The sequence below is a fragment of the Scatophagus argus genome, chromosome 15, assembly GCF_020382885.2.
Source record: "Scatophagus argus isolate fScaArg1 chromosome 15, fScaArg1.pri, whole genome shotgun sequence".
In the NCBI taxonomy this organism is placed as follows: Eukaryota; Metazoa; Chordata; class Actinopteri; family Scatophagidae; genus Scatophagus; species Scatophagus argus.
This window is the reverse complement of record NC_058507.1, coordinates 10345536-10364041: the sequence shown is the minus strand read 5'-3', so window position 1 is coordinate 10364041 and position 18506 is coordinate 10345536. Positions and strand designations below refer to the sequence as shown.

Here is an 18506-nt window from a genome sequence, read left to right as displayed (position 1 = left end):
TTCTACCACTCAGTTTAGTTGGGCAGCCAGCTCTAGGAAGAGTCTTGGTGGCTCCAGATTTCTTCCATTTACAGATTATGGAGGCCATTGTGCTTTTTGGGACCTTTAATGCAGCAGAAATCTTTCTGTACCCTTCCCCAGATCTGTGCCTCAACACAATCCTGTCTCAGAGGTCTACAGACAATTCCTTTAACTTCATGGCTTGGTTTGTGCTCTGACATGCACTGACAACTGTGAGGGCTTATATAAACTGGTGTGTGCCCAATCAACTGAACTTACCACAGGTGGACTCAGCTCAAGTTGTAGAAACCTTTGATCAATGGAAACAGGAGGCACCTGAGCTCAATTTTGAGTGTCATGGCAAAGGGTGAGAATACTTATGTAAATGTTAAATTTTTAATAAAATAAACTTTTTTCACTTTGTCATTATGAGGTATTTTGTGTAAAATTTTGAGGGAAAATTTTACTTTAATCCATTTTGGAATGAGATTGTAACATAACAAAAAAGCGACGCAGTGTGAATACTTTCTGGATGCACTGTATTTCTTTGCGGTGATTTATTAATGTTAAGAGTGATGGTGCACATAGTTTGAATTTTCACCACACACCGCACACATTAAGGTATTACAGCAAAATGCAGCTTATATGATTTGGTATGAATGTTCAGCAGCCATCAGACCTGTGCCAGATAGAGAAGAGAGACCCTGCAGGTGGTGGCAATAGCCATTGGCTAATAAGTGTGAAAGCTTACCCTCCAGCACTGTTTAAATATACTGTATAAGAGGACAGGAAAATGGGATAGAAAATTTTGGACCAACACTTTGGAAGCTGCACAAGAAAAATGTCACCAAAAGCCTCAACTGGCATCAAGTGTGCGTTAGCGTTTTTCATTAATTTTAATTGATGTCTGCAGGAAGAATATTCAGAAAAAAGCAATATTCAGCCATGCATCTCAAGCTATTGTCATTTACACAAACTACACGGAGGAGATGTAAAATGAACAGTATTTCGATTGTCTTGTTCAGCACCTTGATGAGCAGAATTTTTGTTCTGCTTAAGTTCTGCTTAAATAACTTTCACTTCTTCAGAAACAAAACATTTATTAAACATTTTCCCATATATAGCATTTTTCTAGGGTTTCATTTAATGTCTGTATGTTTGGACATTAAATTGTCATAAACAAAAAGATGTTTTTATGATATCTTTTGCCTAACAAAGTATAAAGTTTTTTGAAGATGAAAAAGACGATAAAACTAGCAACTAACAGGTCACAGTGAACCTCAAAGCCTCACGACACTAAACAGAGGAAATGAGCTTCAATAGTGTTTAAAAAAAGAAGAGAAAAGGACATTTAAAAAATTTTAAACTATAATCAGTGTTTTCAGATTTACTAAACATATATTTTTACATTTCTGATTTTAATAGACGGCATCATTTTGCTCTTTTTACTAAACTGTCAAATTACACGCGTGCAATGCAGTAAGTAGCTTGACTGCAAAATAATGGCATTTATACAAAGATCACAAGAAAATGTAACATACTGAATTATAATAAAGTACTGCAAAAGAAAAAAAAACTTTCAATCAGGTTTTTAAAGGAATAGTTCCACATTGTGAGAAATGTCGCTTATTATTCACTTTTCCGAGACAGGTAAGATTAACACCATCATCATGTGAGTACAGCGAATATGAAGCTACAGACTGGAGACACTTAGCTGAGCATTATGACAAAAAACAGCTAGCCTGGCTGTGCCCAAAGGTGATTTCATCTGTCTAACAGCACCTCTATGGCTCTCACTAATTAGACATGTTATATTTCGTTTGTTTTAGTCCGTACAAAGATTGAAGCATAAAGCCAAAAGTTGTGACTTCATGAGAGGTTATATCCTGGTAGATTTCCTGCCTTTGAGTGATTTTCAAACAACCTGTGGACACTCCAGGAAGTTGGCACTTGCACTTAACCCCCCTGTAAAAATCGAAATTTTCATTTTTAACATCAGTCTTTGGACAGATTAAACAAACAAGAGATAACTTGTTAGTAGTGAGATTTGGAGGCGCTCATGGGCCAGGCTAGCTGTTTCCCCATGTTTACATGTTTGCGCTAAGCTACGCTCTGCTTTATAACTGCCTTATATTTAAGAACAGATATAAGAGTGGGTCCAATCTTCTCGTTTTACTTTCCACCAAAAAGCAGATAAGGGAACTATTCCATAAAAGATTTTTAATTTGTCATTGATTGTCAATTCTGATTCATAAGCACAGGAGAAGGAATCCATACGCTGGAAATGTCAGAAATCTGTTTTCAGTTCACAGTAATGAAAATGAGTCACTGCATCAAGAACTGAAATCTCGCTGAGTTAAACTGCACATTTGCACAGGTCTAAGTTTGTGGGTCTCTGTGCGCATTAAGTCCTCAGGCGACAACAAAATCCAAAAGTCTTTCCATCAACAGCACTATAGTTACAGCATGAAACCACATGCATTTGACAGAGTGACAAAGCCAGTGACGACTGTCCTGTTTGTCGTTTTTAAACTCTTCAGTTTTAAGTAGCTGGGTCAAGAAGGCAATGGCCACCAATCTGTCAATGGTCCCCATGCACCTTATGAGCAGTTTCTCTGAAAAACATCAAATGCAGTGGTTTTTTTCCTGCTTTTTCACAAATGCTCGAGTCAAGTTGACCTCCAGAAGTTACAGATGACTCTCACAGAGGATCTTCTTCATCCCGGGTTATGAGTAGATGGACCAGTAGATGATGTTAAAGAGGATGTACGCACCCGGAAATACAACCCTTGAGTACTTGTCTATAGCGTGGGTGTCTATCCAAATGTTCACGTAGCCTCTGGATGGCTTCACCTGACTTGCGATCTGCGGGTCATTCAACGCCACCTGCGCCAACATTCGCTCTTGGCGGCCGCCGTTCTCTGGCATCCCATAATTCCCTGTGGTGTTCATATCCATAGACCCGTAGCCGGTGATCTGAGGGTCGATCATCATCTCATCAGGGTTGCCAATTCCGCATGTACAGGGTAGCTAGACCGGTGAAAAAGAAACAAAAATTTAAGTAGACACTTAAATCTGCTTATTGTAAAAGTCACTTTCTGTAAAGTCATATGGCAAACTAAATTGAGACCTCATTCGTTTGTAAAATGTTTATATTTTTTTCCTGTGCACTCAGGGCATTTAAATAACTTTGGCTTGAAACATTTATAGACGGATGTTTGTGCTGGAAATGATCCTCAGGGTACGTGGGCAATTTGGCTCCATATGCTGCAGCATTTGGCACATGAAGAATAGCAATATAGTACACAAGCTGTACTCCCAGAAATTATTTGCCATAGCCCCCAGTGCCAAAAGTGAGCCAATTTAGAAAATATTTATCTGTTTAGTGGAAATGCACATAAATTATTAATTCATGTTTCTACTAGTTTAGGCATATTTTAATGTGTAAAATATTTTAATGGAAAAATCAGGTCAGCCTTATACTGTGTTCACCTATACAGAGCTATTAATGTGTCTGTCTCCTTTCTTGCTTTAAAGAGAGCATCCGTTTTAATTTGCACCTATTACAGGATGCAACAACTGGAATTTTATCCACAACAGCAGATTATTTAAGATTCACTCAATATGAATCAGCTTGTAGAGATCTTTAAAGTTATATAAGCTTTTTTAGGGATAAATGATTAGGAATCTTGGAGTTACCAGTTGGAGTTTTTTATTTATTTTTTTATTGTTATTGTTGTTTCACCTAAATGTAGACCCAGCTGAGCAAAAATGTCTCCATGCTTAATCTCTCTGGCCAGATGATAACCTTAAATTCAAGCATCACATTAATGTGATTTCCCTCTTCCAACACACCTGATTCAAATGATCAGCTCATCGTAAAGCTCTGCAGAAGCCTGTAACGAGCCATTTGCATCAGGTGTGGTGGAGTAGGGAATCAACATGAGCAGGGGGTCAGCCAGGACTGAGAAACATTAGACGCGTATGATTTCAAAGGAGTTTTTAATTTAAGAAGTTTTGAATAATTGACGGATCCTCATGCATTTGTTATAACCATGCATGGGGCCACCTCTAATTTTCCCCTTTCTCTGGTAGCTTCAGAAACATAACTTCAAGTTTTAATGATAATTTTGGTCAAGAAAGTTCTGCTGACAGATCCTATACTTCCTCCTCCTTCCTTCTTAAAATGCTGGGTCTCGACTTAACAGTAAATTTGGGTTTGAGTTTAGAATTTAGAATAAGTATTTGTATTTGATTTTAAATTATCAGAACTACAAAGGATATAATTCCCCATGCACAGCTCCAGATCCTACAGTATGTGGTCAGGAAGATCCATGGGGGAAAAAAAACAGCATCAAACAAGAAGTTTATCTGAAGCACAGTCAGACTGTTTCAATTAATATTTCAGAAGGAGCATCAGAGGAACATTTGTCTCTTTGAGTTTATGTGCAAAATTAAGAAAAAGAAAAAAGGAATGAGCCCATCACACATCCATGATTTACTTCTTGCAATATGACCTCATCATTCAGTTAAAATAAAGCTGAGCTGTATTTACTGTTAAGAAACATCTGAACCAAACTAAACTTTGTGCAGCTACAGTTTTTGTTACAGCAACACAACATTTTTTGTAATGTTGATCCAGTGGCCCCTCGTCATTGGAACATTTTTGCCAAGTGTCCAAAGAAAAAAATCAGTAGTATTGAGTTAAATTTTGTGTTTAAGTGCACTTAATGCAGGTAAATTACACTGGTTTGGTAATGTCAAACTGTCCATGTGAATTGTTTTAAGATCAACCTGAAAAAAAAAAATCAAATGAAACAACACTTACTCTCTCCCTCAGCTTTCTTTCTTTCCTCTCCTGCACGGTGGAGAGGTAGTTGACCGCTGCATACTCTATCACCGACAGGAAGACAAAGACAAAACTGACCCAGAGGTAAATGTCCACTGCCTTGATGTAGGAGACCCGCGGCATGGAGGCATTGACCCCAGTGATGATGGTGGACATGGTCAACACTGTTGTGATGCCTGGAGTGAAACACACAAACAGTTTAGTCACGTTCTTTTATCTTTGGGTTGGGAGGCTAAAAGTAAATGGTAAAATATCAAAGGAAGGCAGTTATACTTTTTCATTTTGTGCTGCTGTAATAAATTTAATGTGTATTATCAGTGTCCTTTGTTGATCTGATGCAGTATTTTAATGGCTGTAGGAAAGTCCTGCCATCTCCACATTAGGTGGTCAGCCACAGAACAAAAAATAAATACAGCAGCAGCTCATTAGTATGACTTTCTCTGCACAGTTCGGCAGGACAAATGCTGCCTTGATGAGGACCATAATGAAAAAAGAATAAAGAACTTGTGTTGTAAGAACAGGCTCTCTACTCACTGTTCCCAACCTGCAGTTTAAATATTACGAATCATTTCTGCTATGGAATTTATTTCTGTGATTTCTCTTTAATCTTTGCTTTGTTCTTGTGAAAACATGGGTAGGATTTACTTCTCTGGTCCTTTTATTTGTTCAAAAGACACAACCAGGGATGTGAAATCACTCGTGAAACTGCTCACACCTCAGTGACATATGCAGCGCAAGACATGGTGCTGCAAGTAGACATGCAGTTTGACATTTTGGGAAAGATGCTTATTCTTTTTCTTGCTGAGATGTTAGCTGAGACTGATGTCAGTTTCATTTCTGTGCAATATGAAGTAACAGCCAGCGGGCACTAGGCTTTGGTTAAAATAATGACTGAAAATAAAATTCAAAATCCACCTGCCAGCACCCCTGAAGTTTATTAATTAAAGGCATAATATGCTGAATATTAAAAAACAGGAAACAGAGGTTTCTGAGGAAACAGAGGTCAAAATGATGACTGAATGAAATTACTTTTGTATAAAACTATACATTGTATGCACTGCATACTATATGTACCTTTAAAATGTTATAACTTGTTTAATTTGTACAACAACCTAAGTGCAAAAACGACAAGTAAAAATGGTCTATGTAGAGCTATGTGCAAAATGACTATTTTTGGTATTGACAGGGAAAGGCATGATGCTAAACTGAACTTACTGTCTTCTGGGCAGCTACTGTACATTTTTGCCATACTGATATATGGTTTCCATCTTCTTAACTGACACAAGAAAAAATGTATTTCACAAAATTTTGCATCACAAATAGGTCAAGAAACACGACTGTTCGAGAATCTCAACCTTGAGTGGGAGGTCTGGGAGGTGAGGAAGAAGTAGGGGAGGAGGTTTCTGAAGGGCTGGGTGTGCTCTAATCAAGTGCTTTGTTTCCAGCCATGCTGCCAACCAGAGCCCAGACTAATGTTGAGTTAACTTTTCTTTACCTCACAGATTCATTATAATGTAAGAGGCTATTTGATTTATTCATTGTTATTAGTTATTAGTAACGATTTATGTTTGTATTTCTGTATACAGAAAAAATCCATCCATCCTTTGTTCTTCCACTTGTTCCTGCATTGTTGATCCATCCATTCCTGCTCACCGCCTGTGATAAATAAATGGTTGAATGGCTGCTGGCTCCTGGTGTTTAAATGTGCACACCAGCTAGAGGTTCAATGATCCAGTCCTCCTCCTACTCCGGTCTCAGTCACAGAGTATACAGTTTTTACAACTACTCTACCTTTTAGTTTAGGAATGTAGCTTCATTTCTCAAACAAAATAATCTTTATTTAGAGTTAGGTTTTGTTTCTGTCGCAGGTCTAAGACTCTATCTTACCAAGTGGCACCCTGGCAGGAACGGCCCTGCGATCGATCCAGAAAGACACCCAGGAAAGCATGACCATCAGAGTTGCAGGGAAGTAGGTCTGCAGTAGGAAGAAGAAGATGTGGCGCCGCAGGGTGAAGTGGATGTACAAACGATTGTACCAGCCTAGTGGGGAAGAAATATCACTGTTAGACACACACACACATTGCTACATGTTAGCTGCCGGTGCACTGCATAAAAAACTTGAAGCAGAGGTCCTCAGCTATTGTGGCAGGGAGCGATAGGACACAAAATCCTTTTTAAGCTTCGGGTTGCTCTTCTGACATGTGGTTCTAAGAAGGCTGCACAGTGACTTTTCAGCTGCATACAAGTGGTTGGCAGTTGTTTGATTAATTTCTTCTTGTGGTAAGGAATAAATATGGGTTCAGTCTTCTTGGTGTGACATTCTAGGGATACCAATTTCATGCGAGGAATATTCAATCCTTTAGCTGCAAAATGGTTCATAAAGTGAAATGAAATGCAGTGTAATTCAATTGTGCTCTAGTTACTACATGCATGAAAGGCATGCATGATCATTTGCATAATCCATTTACTGTATATATCAAAAGTGTTCGTGTTGTGGATTACAGCACCTGTGCTGCTGTAGAAAGCCAGTTTGGTGGTGGTGTGAAATTTCTGGATGAGGAACTGGGACAGAGATATCCTGTCGTCTGTGTTCAGGGATTCGTTGCCTTTCTTCCAGTACAACATCAGGTCGTCATCTGTGTACGCATCTGGGGGTAGGAGGGAAGAAGCAGAATTTAGTTCATCTGCATGAATTCTGGGTGTTAATGTGGACAAAAAGTGTTACAAAAAAAAAAAAGATTTAACTAAACAAGAGTACAATCCTAAAGCAGCACTAGCAGTCCCTAAAGACTGCAGCATACTTAATACTAGTAGAGGAGCTGAGGGGGGTACTGCTGGAGGAGAAACATCTGAACATTACAGCACTATATTTGAACCATAAACATGCTCTAAAAGTTTCATAGCGTGATATATCTGAAATTTTATGGGATCTCAGGTGATCAAACTTGGCCTGCAGTGTTTAAAATGGAAATGAAAAATAAAATCCATATAATAGTTTTTCAGATGCTTTGTCATTTGGTGGGGAAGTCATAAAAATCCTGTGAAACCATATTGGTGAAAAATTTGTTCACATTTTTTTAATGGATCCACTCACAGCTCTCGATCTCCAGCGAGCAGGTTTGGGTGTCCAGAGGGAAGCGGCTGAGGTCCATGTTGCACATGGCAGTGACAGTGACTCTGCAGGGAAACAGCAGTGACGTAGTAAAAGACGTGGACTACAATTGAATTTCCTAAGCAGAGGTGAAGAGGAAATTCAAACATTTTTTTATACAGGCTAATGTTTAGTTGACCAAAACAAACAGAAGGAGATGTGTTTTTTTCCTGTTGCCTTCTCACAGTGTTGCCCCATTTGCCACCCCTTTGCACATTGAAATAATCTGCTTGATTGAATAATGGGATAAAAATCCCTGCAGTAAATTGACAAAAATCACAAGCATTTTGCACTCTTCTCTGATTAACTCACATTCGTCTGCTACACTGATTATAATTATCAAATGATACAGAAGTGTCGAAAATCATCACCTGCTGTGAAAATCATCAGAGCAATTTCTAGTGACTGTTATGTTTTTGTGTTGCTTGTGAGTGTGAGGCACATCTCGCTTTTTTTTTTTTTTTTTTTAACAAAACAGGCTCCTGCCGGTGTTTTTACCTGAGACTGTAGAGGACGTTGCCATCAGGGTAAACCCTCAGCATGACATTATCAGTCGTGGTGTCGTGGATAAAAGAGCGCTTGGAGTGGACGAAGAACATGTCTGGAACCCAAATCTTCTTCACCAGGCGGCTGTCAAAGGTCATGCTCTGGTTGTTGGTGCTTGGGAACGACAGCCGCTCGTCCTTCCAGTAGTGACGCAGGTACAGAGTCATGGTGAAGTCCTGTAGGAGGAATAGAGAGCCTAACAGTGGTGGAGGAAGTACTCGGATGCTCTACCTTAGTAAAGTAGGGTTTGTGCAATAAGAAGTCCCCTGGGATTGTTCATGCTGATGGATCCACGTGCAAACAGCATTTTACTGTTGTAGCTGGTGGAGGTAGAACTGGTTTATCTATGTTAAAAACAGTTAGGATCTCTTAGTCCAGTGGTTCCTAACCTTGGGGTCTGGCCCCTCCAAAGGGTCACAAGGTAAATCTGAGGGGAAATGAAATGAACTCTGATAAAGAAATTTGCTTTCATTTTTCAAACTTTTCTCTAAGGTTTGCCGGTTATTATGAAACAGTGGACAATTAACCCATGTGAGAAGTTTAGAGCGTCTCTTCAGTGGAACTGCTAACTAACTAGCTAACTCAAAGATCTCTGCAATGCGACAGTGGGTCCAAACTAGACAATGTTGCATTCACAAACCATAAAGATAGAAAAGTAAGAATCAGTGGTTTATTCTTTAACAGCATGTTGTATTTTAAAATCCCATATGTTTTTAAATCTTACAAATGCTTATACCTCTAGCTGTTAGATGAAAGAAATGAAAAGTATAATATTTCTTTCTGAAATGTAGTGGAGTAAAAAACTGAAATTAGAAGAAAATGAAATATTCAAGTACCTAAAAATTGTAACTAAAGTAAATATACTTAGGTACTTTCAACCGCCAGGGTTTAACTTGTAATCTCTAACACAAAATATTTAAAAAAAAAAAGCTTGTTCATACTTACCATATCCACCTCAGAGATGGTGTCCAAACTTTCTACCTGAACATCTACACCAACAGGAATTGGAGGACCTGAAAGAAAAACGGAAATGCCAGCAAATGCAGGAATGTTATTTTTCGACAAAGAGGTTTGGTGTACTGGCTGATTTTAGACGTAATGGTGTAGCGGTGGGTAGAAGAAAACAATGAATCACACAAATACGTGACCGCTTGTGCCACAACTGCGTGCGTCTGGCTGGGATTCTACTTTTGACCTTTTTCAGCCTCTCGTCTCTGCATCATCATCATCCTCCAATAGTACACAAACACAATGAGGTCACATTAAATTGATGCAACAGTGGATGCAATCCAGCTCTGTTTTCCACTTCTGGCTGAGACGCACTGGTGGAAATTGGACGCAGCAAAAGGATCCTGTAAAGGTCACTTGGTGTGTTTTAAACAGCAGATTGTCGTGCGATTAAAAGCACAAAAAACTGCATGTTTCTCTTCTCAAAGTGAAACCCTCATGACACATCTCGTGTTTGTGGTTATTTGCTTTAAAAGATGAACAAAAAGATAAAGACTAAAGCTAAAAAGATTAGAAATATATATTCCATTACTAGTTTCTAGTAAAAACAAAAGCCTGTGTGCCTTTATCTCACCATAATCTCACAGTACAAGATGACATCAAATCCCTCCAATATACAGTGAAGCAAAAGACGTGTATTAACACTCTTGTGATGTAAAAAAAAACTGAGCTGCAATTGGAAACTCCTGGACAGCTTGCATGGAGGATGTCATTAAGATCTCCAAGAGCTTAATGCGTACAGGACTGTTTGTCCCAGACCAATGACCACTGCACACAGATCTTATCCAAATACACTTGATGACTGAGCATGCAGCCTCCACAGCATCCTGACTGAGTTGTGATCACCCACGCAGCATGCCCTAGCAACATAGACTTTTTCATTTCAAATAGTAAAATTGATTTTCCGACCTCCAAACGCTGGCCTCATAGTGAAATCATGGTCGTCTATTCTCAGGAGCTGCTCAGATTTTGTCATCGGCGATTTTGTCATGTCGGGACTTCGTTTGTAAATTGGACTGTAAAACAACCACAACAAGACAAAATGTGAGATGTGAGCTTTTAGGGACATGTAGTTTCAATGTCAAAAGGGATTAGCAAAAGAATCAGTGTTTTAATTAACGATTTATAAAACTCACCTGCCGGATTTGTGACCGCCGCTCCCATCCATTCTGGTCTCTCTTCGCAACCTGATAAGGAAAAAAAAAAAATCAGTAACAAATAAGTAAATAAATAAATAAATAAGAACAGCTGTCACATATGGCAGCACCCTAACCCTTTTAATCATGTATGCAATTAACAGAAAATCACATACGCCAAACGCCAAGTTTCTCAAATGTGCACATTTGTTGTGTTTGTATGCCCTCCTTGAAGGTAAACTAAAGTTCTTTGGATTTTTGGCTGTTGGTTTGAAAAAAACCAAGCAAAGGCAAAGTCATCTCAGACTGTCTTAGACTCAGGTTGAGAAAACAGTCAGCAAAATAAAAACAACTGTTCAGGTTTCAATGAAATGATTATACTGCGTCATTTTGAGAGGAGGAACAACAATTTAGCCTTTTTTTGTTTGTTATGATATACTTCTCACTTTTCACTAAGAAGATGTCATCCTGTTACATCACACACATTTCATCTGCAAATCACACAAAGTGCAAAAGAGGCATTTCCTCATCACATCCACCACTTTAGAGAAAGCCAGCTCTTCTCTGGTGTCACTTTTCCTCTGTATACTTGTGTTTTAACCAGCCTTTTCAGGCCACAAGCAGAACCTGTGAGAGGAAAAAAAAAAAAACTCCTAAAATGGATTATTAGAGTGGAGCATGCTGTGATAGACAGCGTCAAATCTCTGTGACAACCACAGACATGCATTAAGGAAATACCACAGAGGAAGAGAGGGATGGGGGAGATGGAGGGGGTGAGGGATCGCACAGAAGCAGAGAAATACAACAAAATGAAATAGTGAGAAGAGGGTCTCTCTCTGGAAGCTTGCTGCAGCGCTCTGATGGGCAGTGGGAGCTACTCGTCTGTGTCCATCCAGCAGCTGGTTCCTAATCCTCTTGGCAGAAATGCCTCTCCAATCCCCCACTCTGCCTGCCTACGCCACAGACCGCCGCCCGTCTGCACACTGCTCAGCTCAGCTCTGCGTGGCCCGATGCTGATTCTGCTCTACAGCCATAGACCTGAATGTAGCATCAGGGTCAGCGGGCCAGGTTCATCTTTGTGACACATTAATGTATGCTGAAAATCTCACAGGATACCCTGTAAATCTTACAGGATGGCTGGGTATCCTGTGACAGATGGACAGGATGTGTTTTTAGACTTAATTTATTACAAAAATCATTAAAGAACTTTTTTCAGGAAATATGAAGGCAAAAACAAATACTAAATAAGATACAATCTTTACAGTTGACCATTTGCTAGTACTTTTCATGAAATGTATATAAAAGAATGTTTACAATTACATACATTACAATATGTGATTTAAATGTAACTTCCACACCAAACTGTGGAACTAGAGTCAAAAGCTGACACGCCAGTTACTGTTAATCTCCTAAGTTAGGTTAGTCACTCTTTTAGCAGGATCTCTTAGCAGTTTTTACTCTCCATGCATGGATTTAGCTGCAGAACTGGGGCTAACAAACTAAATTACCAGGATCTTAATTCATCACAAATTATAACCCTGATTCCTAAAAAGTCGGGACAATGCGTGTAGACGTATTTGCAAACAAAGTGTGTTTAGTGACGACACTTTTGCAAAGTGTTCCTGAGCCCATGTGGTAATATCTTTTACACAGTCATGTGTTACGCAAAGTGGTGAACCTCAGCCATTTGCTTGTGAACGACTGAGCCTTCCAAGATGCTCCTTTCATATCCAGTCATGATATTATCACCTGTTACCAATGAACCTGTTCACCTGTTCACCAGTTTCAAACAGGTGTTTTGTTTTTTTGAGCACTGCGCAGCTTCCCCAGTCTTGTTGACCCTGTGCCAACTTGTTTGAAACATGTTGCTTATATCAGTTTCAGAATAAGCATATACTTACAAAAATCACTGAACTTGATGAAGTAAAACATTAAATATATTGTCATTGTTGTGTTTTTGAGTTGGGCAGATGTCAAAAAGGATTAGCAAATTGTCATTGTTCGTGTTTTCCACAGCAGAGTTGTAGGAGAGGACTATATTTTAACAGGAAATAGTGGGGAAAAAGTAGGCCTTAGTAAATTTTAGGCTTCAGGCTAACTGCGGCTATCTCACCAGCTAGCTTGTTTTGACTCTCTCGCTTGGCAGCTGACCATTTGATTTGATTTTTTTGTTGTTTTTGTTTTGTTTATTTTTTATTTTTGTGGGAACTGCACATTTAACATTCTGTTTTCATTGAAATTACTCATTTCTAAAATCATGGCTTTGCACAGCTATATAAACTCATGATAACGTTGGGGTCCGTTAAATTTAGAGTTACTTTCCCAGTATGCATGCTTCAGATGTTTATGTGGAAGTGTAGAGGAAAAAAACAAGCAGAACTGAGCAAAAAAGCAAACTGTGAATCACCAGCAACCACTCGAAATTATATTCGTCAAACCTCATAAAGGTTTTCTCCTCAGATGTTTTACTTGTGTGGGCCTCTGCTGTCCTACACAAATCCCCCTCTCCGCTCTTCCTCCTCAAGGCAGCCAGTGGGAAAAAAAAAACATCTAAGTAATATAGTGAAAACTCCCACAACCCACGCCGGCAGGATCCAGCCGCTTTCCCGATTTCACAGTGGAAAAGAGGCGGAGTGGAGCGATGAGAAACAGGGAGAAGAAGAGTTCCACTTGTGCATGAGAGATTTTCCCCCTACTAAAAGAGGAAGAACAGATTTACATTTGATTTGTATTCTCAGACTGTGTGTGTCAGCAGAGAGAATACTGATGTGAGAGGACTTTTAACTATTTGGGGAGGGAAAAAAAACCCCCCAAAACAGTGAAGCGCGGATTTGATAACAAGGCGACGCTGGTGTTTTCAGATTGCAGCGTGGCTTTGAACCACTTGTGCTTTCTGTCTTTTGAAGATTTTCCGCAGATGATTACAATTGTGCTCCTCTTACTTACATGCTTAATGATCATCTTTAATCACCTTAGGGCTGAGATGATCACTGTAAATCACTGTGGTTTCACGGAGGATTGTTTCGATTTGAAAAGGCAGCTTTAACCTCACACTGTTCAACACAAATGCCCCTTCAATAAGATCACCGCTGCCTTCTCATGCACTCTGAGAGTTAATCATATATAAGAACCAGCAGATACGTAAAGTCAAACACACTGATTTCACTCGGATGGAGAGAAGAGATTGCTGCTTGATGTCTGATCTCATCTATAAATAACAGAGGCTATAGCATGAAAAGTGATAGTGTATCTAAAGGCAAAGGGATTATGACTTGACAGAGGTTGTTGCAATATTAAGTGGATGCAAATCATTCAGCGCTGATAGCATTGTGAGGCGTACAGTGCTGTACTTTGCCTGCTTGGGAAAATCTTATCATCTTCACCAGAGATTAATGCGAGGACAGTTTGTGACTTGAGGGCCTCTGGCTGATAGTTGAACTCTGTGCTGATATTTCTACAGAAGAATAGCAAAGCAGATATAATTGCTGGAAAAGAGTCAAATCTTCACTGGTTATTTAGCAGAAATGAAATTGTCTTTTTCCTTCTTTATTGTTTAAGTAGCAGATAAAAGCAATATTTCTGTTTAAATTTGGTCTTCACTTTAGCATTGTTTCCCTGCTCATAGGAATGATATGATCGGACCCGTCTAAAGGGGACTTTGTACTGATGCTGAAAACAGTAGTAATTAATCAAATAGTCGAGCAAAAGAATCAATCAGCAGCTATTTTGACAGCAGCTTTTTCAAGAAAAACTGGCTCCATTTTATCAAAAGTTAAAATTTGCTGCTTTTCTTTGCCTTTAGTGTCAGAAAATTGAATCTTTAAGTTTTGGACTGTTGGTTGGACAAAAATTTCAAGACATCAAACATGTGATGGACATTTTATCAAGAGAAAATAATGTGCTTTTTGTTACAAAATGAAAGTAAATCATTTGTTGGTGCTCTAGTGTGTTATTTCTCCATGTTAGGTGTCCAAGCCATCTCAAGGTCTTCATTTAATTTTGGATAAAATAGAATTTTCTTGCTCTCAGATTCCATTTGTGACAATTTTGCTCTGCATGTACATAATCATTGTTTTAAAAACCTCAGAGCAGTATTTTTATGCTTCAGTACTTCAGCTTCATCCTCCAAATGCCACTGAATCACGGAAATAATGACCACATTTGCATTTCCAATCTAAATCAAAGACGCTTATTGCTTGTTTTGCAGTCTATGCTACATTTCTTCCACTATCAGTATGTCCAGTCATCTGCACCTGGTGCCCGGTGAGCTGATAACTGATTGACAGAAAATTCATTTTTTTAAAGGTAAAGTGACCAAAATATATACCACTGGTTCAGTCTTCTTAAACATGAATATTTGTTTGTTTTCTCCGTCTTATATTAAACTGAAAATCTTTCTGTGTTGGACTGTTGTTTGGACTAAACAAGGCATAGCATGCTGTCACCATTGGCTCTGAACAGACCGTGTACTTTGCATTCACTGAACGCTTTCCTGAATAATTTGCAGTGTACGTGAACATCCAGCTTCCCCAGTAACTGAAAGCATTTGCTACAAAATAATTTACTCCACACTTCCTCTTCACTATGGATCATTATGTGCTCCAGATTCCCTAAATTATATGTAATCAGCATTTCTATCGTGAATCAAAAGCACTTTGTTCAAGCTGAATTTTAAGGTTTTGTAATATAAATGTCACGTTTGTTATAACCTAAACCTAAAACTAAACAAACAAAAACAGTCCCTTCTACTTACTTCTAATGTCACATTCAGTTCCATCAATAATATGTAGAATTGGGGACACTTTAACTATTCCCTGATCTAGTTCAGTCCCGACTAAAACATTTTAATCCAATGGACGCATTAACGAGGCAGCAATTAGCCTAAATAATCACCTGAAAATGACATTGACTACAACTGCTGCCAGTGGGGAAAACATTAACTGGCCTGCAGCAGTTGTGGGGCAAGAGAGCACAGCCTTCACCAGTAGTACATAAATAGATGTGGGGATTTAGGTCTCCCTCTCTCTCTCCCTCTCTCTCTCTCCACTCTCCAATCTGCTGTCTGAATAAGTCTGGTTTTTCAGAGGGGGAGGGAGCAGCACAGGTGACACAGGAAACACTGGACAACATCGTGCAAACCTCAAAAAGGAAAAAAAAAAACATTTACAGGAACATAATGAAGCTCTAATGGGGAAAAGGAGCTTTAACAGCTGAGCAAATTTTGTATTAAACACTTGATTCAAACCTCCCATACAGCCTGTTGAGATGATAAAAACATGCATTCCAGTGTTTGTCTCTCATATATTTGTGACTCCTTGGACATTACCTGCTCTGTTTGTAGGTCTCAAGCTTGTGACCCCTCGACTGGGCCATCTTCCCAGCTGTAACCGCGAGCCAAATGCAGAAGAGCACAAGAACAGCATCCACCTGCATGGTTCACATTCCTCAGAGGACGGACCTCTCCTGTCAGTCAGAATCTACTCCCCTCCAGGGTTCGGAGCACTCTGCCTTCCTGAGACATTCCCTTTCCCCAGCGCTGGAGAAGATAAGAGGGAGAAAAGCAGCAACGGCAGCAGCTACACTGTGCTATTCTGCGGCCTGAGTGGAAAACATCCTACGGTGCTTAATCTCCACAGTGGGAAAAGCAATTTTGACTAAACCCATAAATCCTTGAGCGTCAGATGGTACAGATTTGATCCCTCCAGCGGCGGATGTGCCTGCCTCTCTGTGCTCTGCTGCGCTCTGATATCCTGCACTCTGATGTGCTCTACTCTACTTTGCACCGCCCAGAAACACCAATTCTCACAATGATGCAGCGTGCTCATTTGTAAGGTCATCGGTTTAGAAATACAGACTCAAAGAGGCTGAGGGGAAGGTGCGTGTGTCTGATGCAAAAGATGCTGCTGGTTCATATGTGGCATGTCAAAAATGTTTTCATGCTCAAATTTGCATTTCTGCTTGTTTTTTTGGGGCAGGATTTCAGTTTTGCTTATTGTGAACCTGGACAGAGTATGTAGGGTTTTAAGATTGCAGATTTATTTTCTTGCTTCCAGCTGTGCTGTTTTTTGGTTTTGTTTTCTCTCAGGGGACTCAGATTTGGGAATATTTTTGAATGCTCTAAAAAATGATTTTATACAGGTTGTCATGTTGGCAATACAGCAGAAATAAGGCATCCAGAGGTTTGAACAAGAAACCTCCAAATTCACAACATTTGGAGGATATGGAATGGAATGTAAAGCACCAAATAAAGCAGCTTCCTTCCTTATATTTACAGGATATTTCAACAACGACTTGGTGCTCTGTTTTTCAGGTGACGGGTAAAAGATACAACATGCATTTGGTCCCAACAGACAACACCAGTCTGATCATCACATGCTTCAAAATTCGGAGGATAAATGATGGGCGGTTTTTGATTTAGCAACACACTAAAGGCTGCATCACTATTTGTCTGTCAAGGCGTGCCATCCATGTGAATGAGCCAATCAAAATGCCCTGCAGCGCTGACATCATCCAGGCCATGTGTCACCCCCCCTCCAATCCCCCCCTTTTTTTTTAGCAGACTGAACAGTTGGATTATAAGATCATGAATTTGGGTTAGCTCCATGGACGTCAATCTGAAAATTGGTGTAAGTAATGTTAGGCATTGTTTGTGTTTCAGATTTGCTGATCCTTCCAGTAGTCCTCTGCTGACCAGACAAATTTAAGAGCTACCAAGTGCACAAACAACAAACAGTGAGGAGAATATCCTCTTTCTTCTTATAATATTTTATGATTTATACACAGTACTGAGAGGCAGTGAACCTACAAGGTTTTCAGGTGACAAAATCACGGAACATTAAAATTATGTGTAAATGTAAACATATGAATGCATGGAAATAAGCAGGTTTCTCTTTGAGATGAAGCCCAAACAACGTCGTTTCTACTTTGAACATAGCTTTGGCATTTCTATATCAGTTTCTTTGCTTATTTCTTACTGACCCAAATATATGCTCATGTCATGATCCACCTGCTGACCATTTGCATTGTTTACCTCACTACTTCCACTCTGTACTACCTCACTTTTGTACTACCTCCAGAATCATATTTATTTTACTTATCTTATTTTATTTTGTTTTACCTTATTCTATTTTATTTTATCCTATTATTATATGTTACTCGTTCTTATGTTCTATGCATGCACCAATCACCAAGACAAATTCCTAGTAATGTGAAACCTCTTCACTTACATGGCAATAAAGACGATTCCGATTCTGATACACTGCAAATGTGATACGTAAAAATCAGACAGTTACATTGGCTAGGATAATATACCATCAGTTCCTAAAAATTAAGAGATTGTACATTAACGTTTTGATGATATCAAAAATATTTTTTCAATAAATTCAAATTCTTTAAGGTTTTTCTCCCCAGCTGTTACACTTCATTGTTTTTAAAATGACTTTAAAAGCAAAGCAGAATTCATTATTTCCTGAATTACACTGAACACTGAATGAATGTGACATAGAGATGAGATGAGCTCATTTCCTTCTGCTCAGCAGTTAGAGGGAATCTTACCTCTTCTGCCTTTCTAACCTGCCTGGCTTGACTTGGTCCACATACAGCAGAGTCTGGCCAGAGGCCAACAGGAACAACATTGTCATTGTTTGGTTTGGATTTGTCATTTAAGTCACAAGGCATCAACATGTTCTCAAATTCTTGCGTTAAGTGTGGGATTTAAGTGCATAAAAACATTTATTGTCAATTGCTACAACAAATAAGGACAAGTCTCTCCTGTGCTATTGTTGTTTCCGCATGGTTCCTATGTGACATACGTCAT

The 18506-nt window shown here is 39.2% G+C and overlaps 1 protein-coding gene across 1 annotated transcript; it reads right to left on the bottom strand.

The window, feature by feature from the left end:
• Positions 1-1083: 1083 nt before the first annotated feature.
• LOC124071762 (gamma-aminobutyric acid receptor subunit rho-1-like) lies at positions 1084-18486 on the bottom strand. The gene is made up of 11 exons (XM_046412636.1): positions 18245-18486; positions 16017-16226; positions 10691-10741; positions 10464-10570; positions 9492-9559; positions 8499-8722; positions 7944-8026; positions 7357-7497; positions 6737-6889; positions 4829-5025; positions 1084-3030 (listed from the first exon to the last, which is right to left on the bottom strand). The coding sequence occupies exons 2-11, from the start codon at positions 16121-16123 to the stop codon at positions 2728-2730; spliced, it is 1434 nt and encodes a 477-aa protein (XP_046268592.1). The 5' UTR covers positions 16124-16226; positions 18245-18486; the 3' UTR covers positions 1084-2727.
• Positions 18487-18506: the final 20 nt, after the last annotated feature.

Bases quoted from the DNA above. Each gene is read 5' to 3' on its own strand.
- LOC124071762 (XM_046412636.1), bottom strand. From the start codon at position 16,123: ATGCAGGTGGATGCTGTTCTTGTGCTCTTCTGCATTTGGCTCGCGGTT. The intron at 10,742-16,016 runs GTAATGTCCAAG...TTTCCTTATCAG, and splicing joins GAGACCTACAAACAGAGCAG to GTTGCGAAGAGAGACCAGAA. The intron at 7,498-7,943 runs GTGAGTGGATCC...TCCTACCCCCAG, and splicing joins CTCGCTGGAGATCGAGAGCT to ATGCGTACACAGATGACGAC.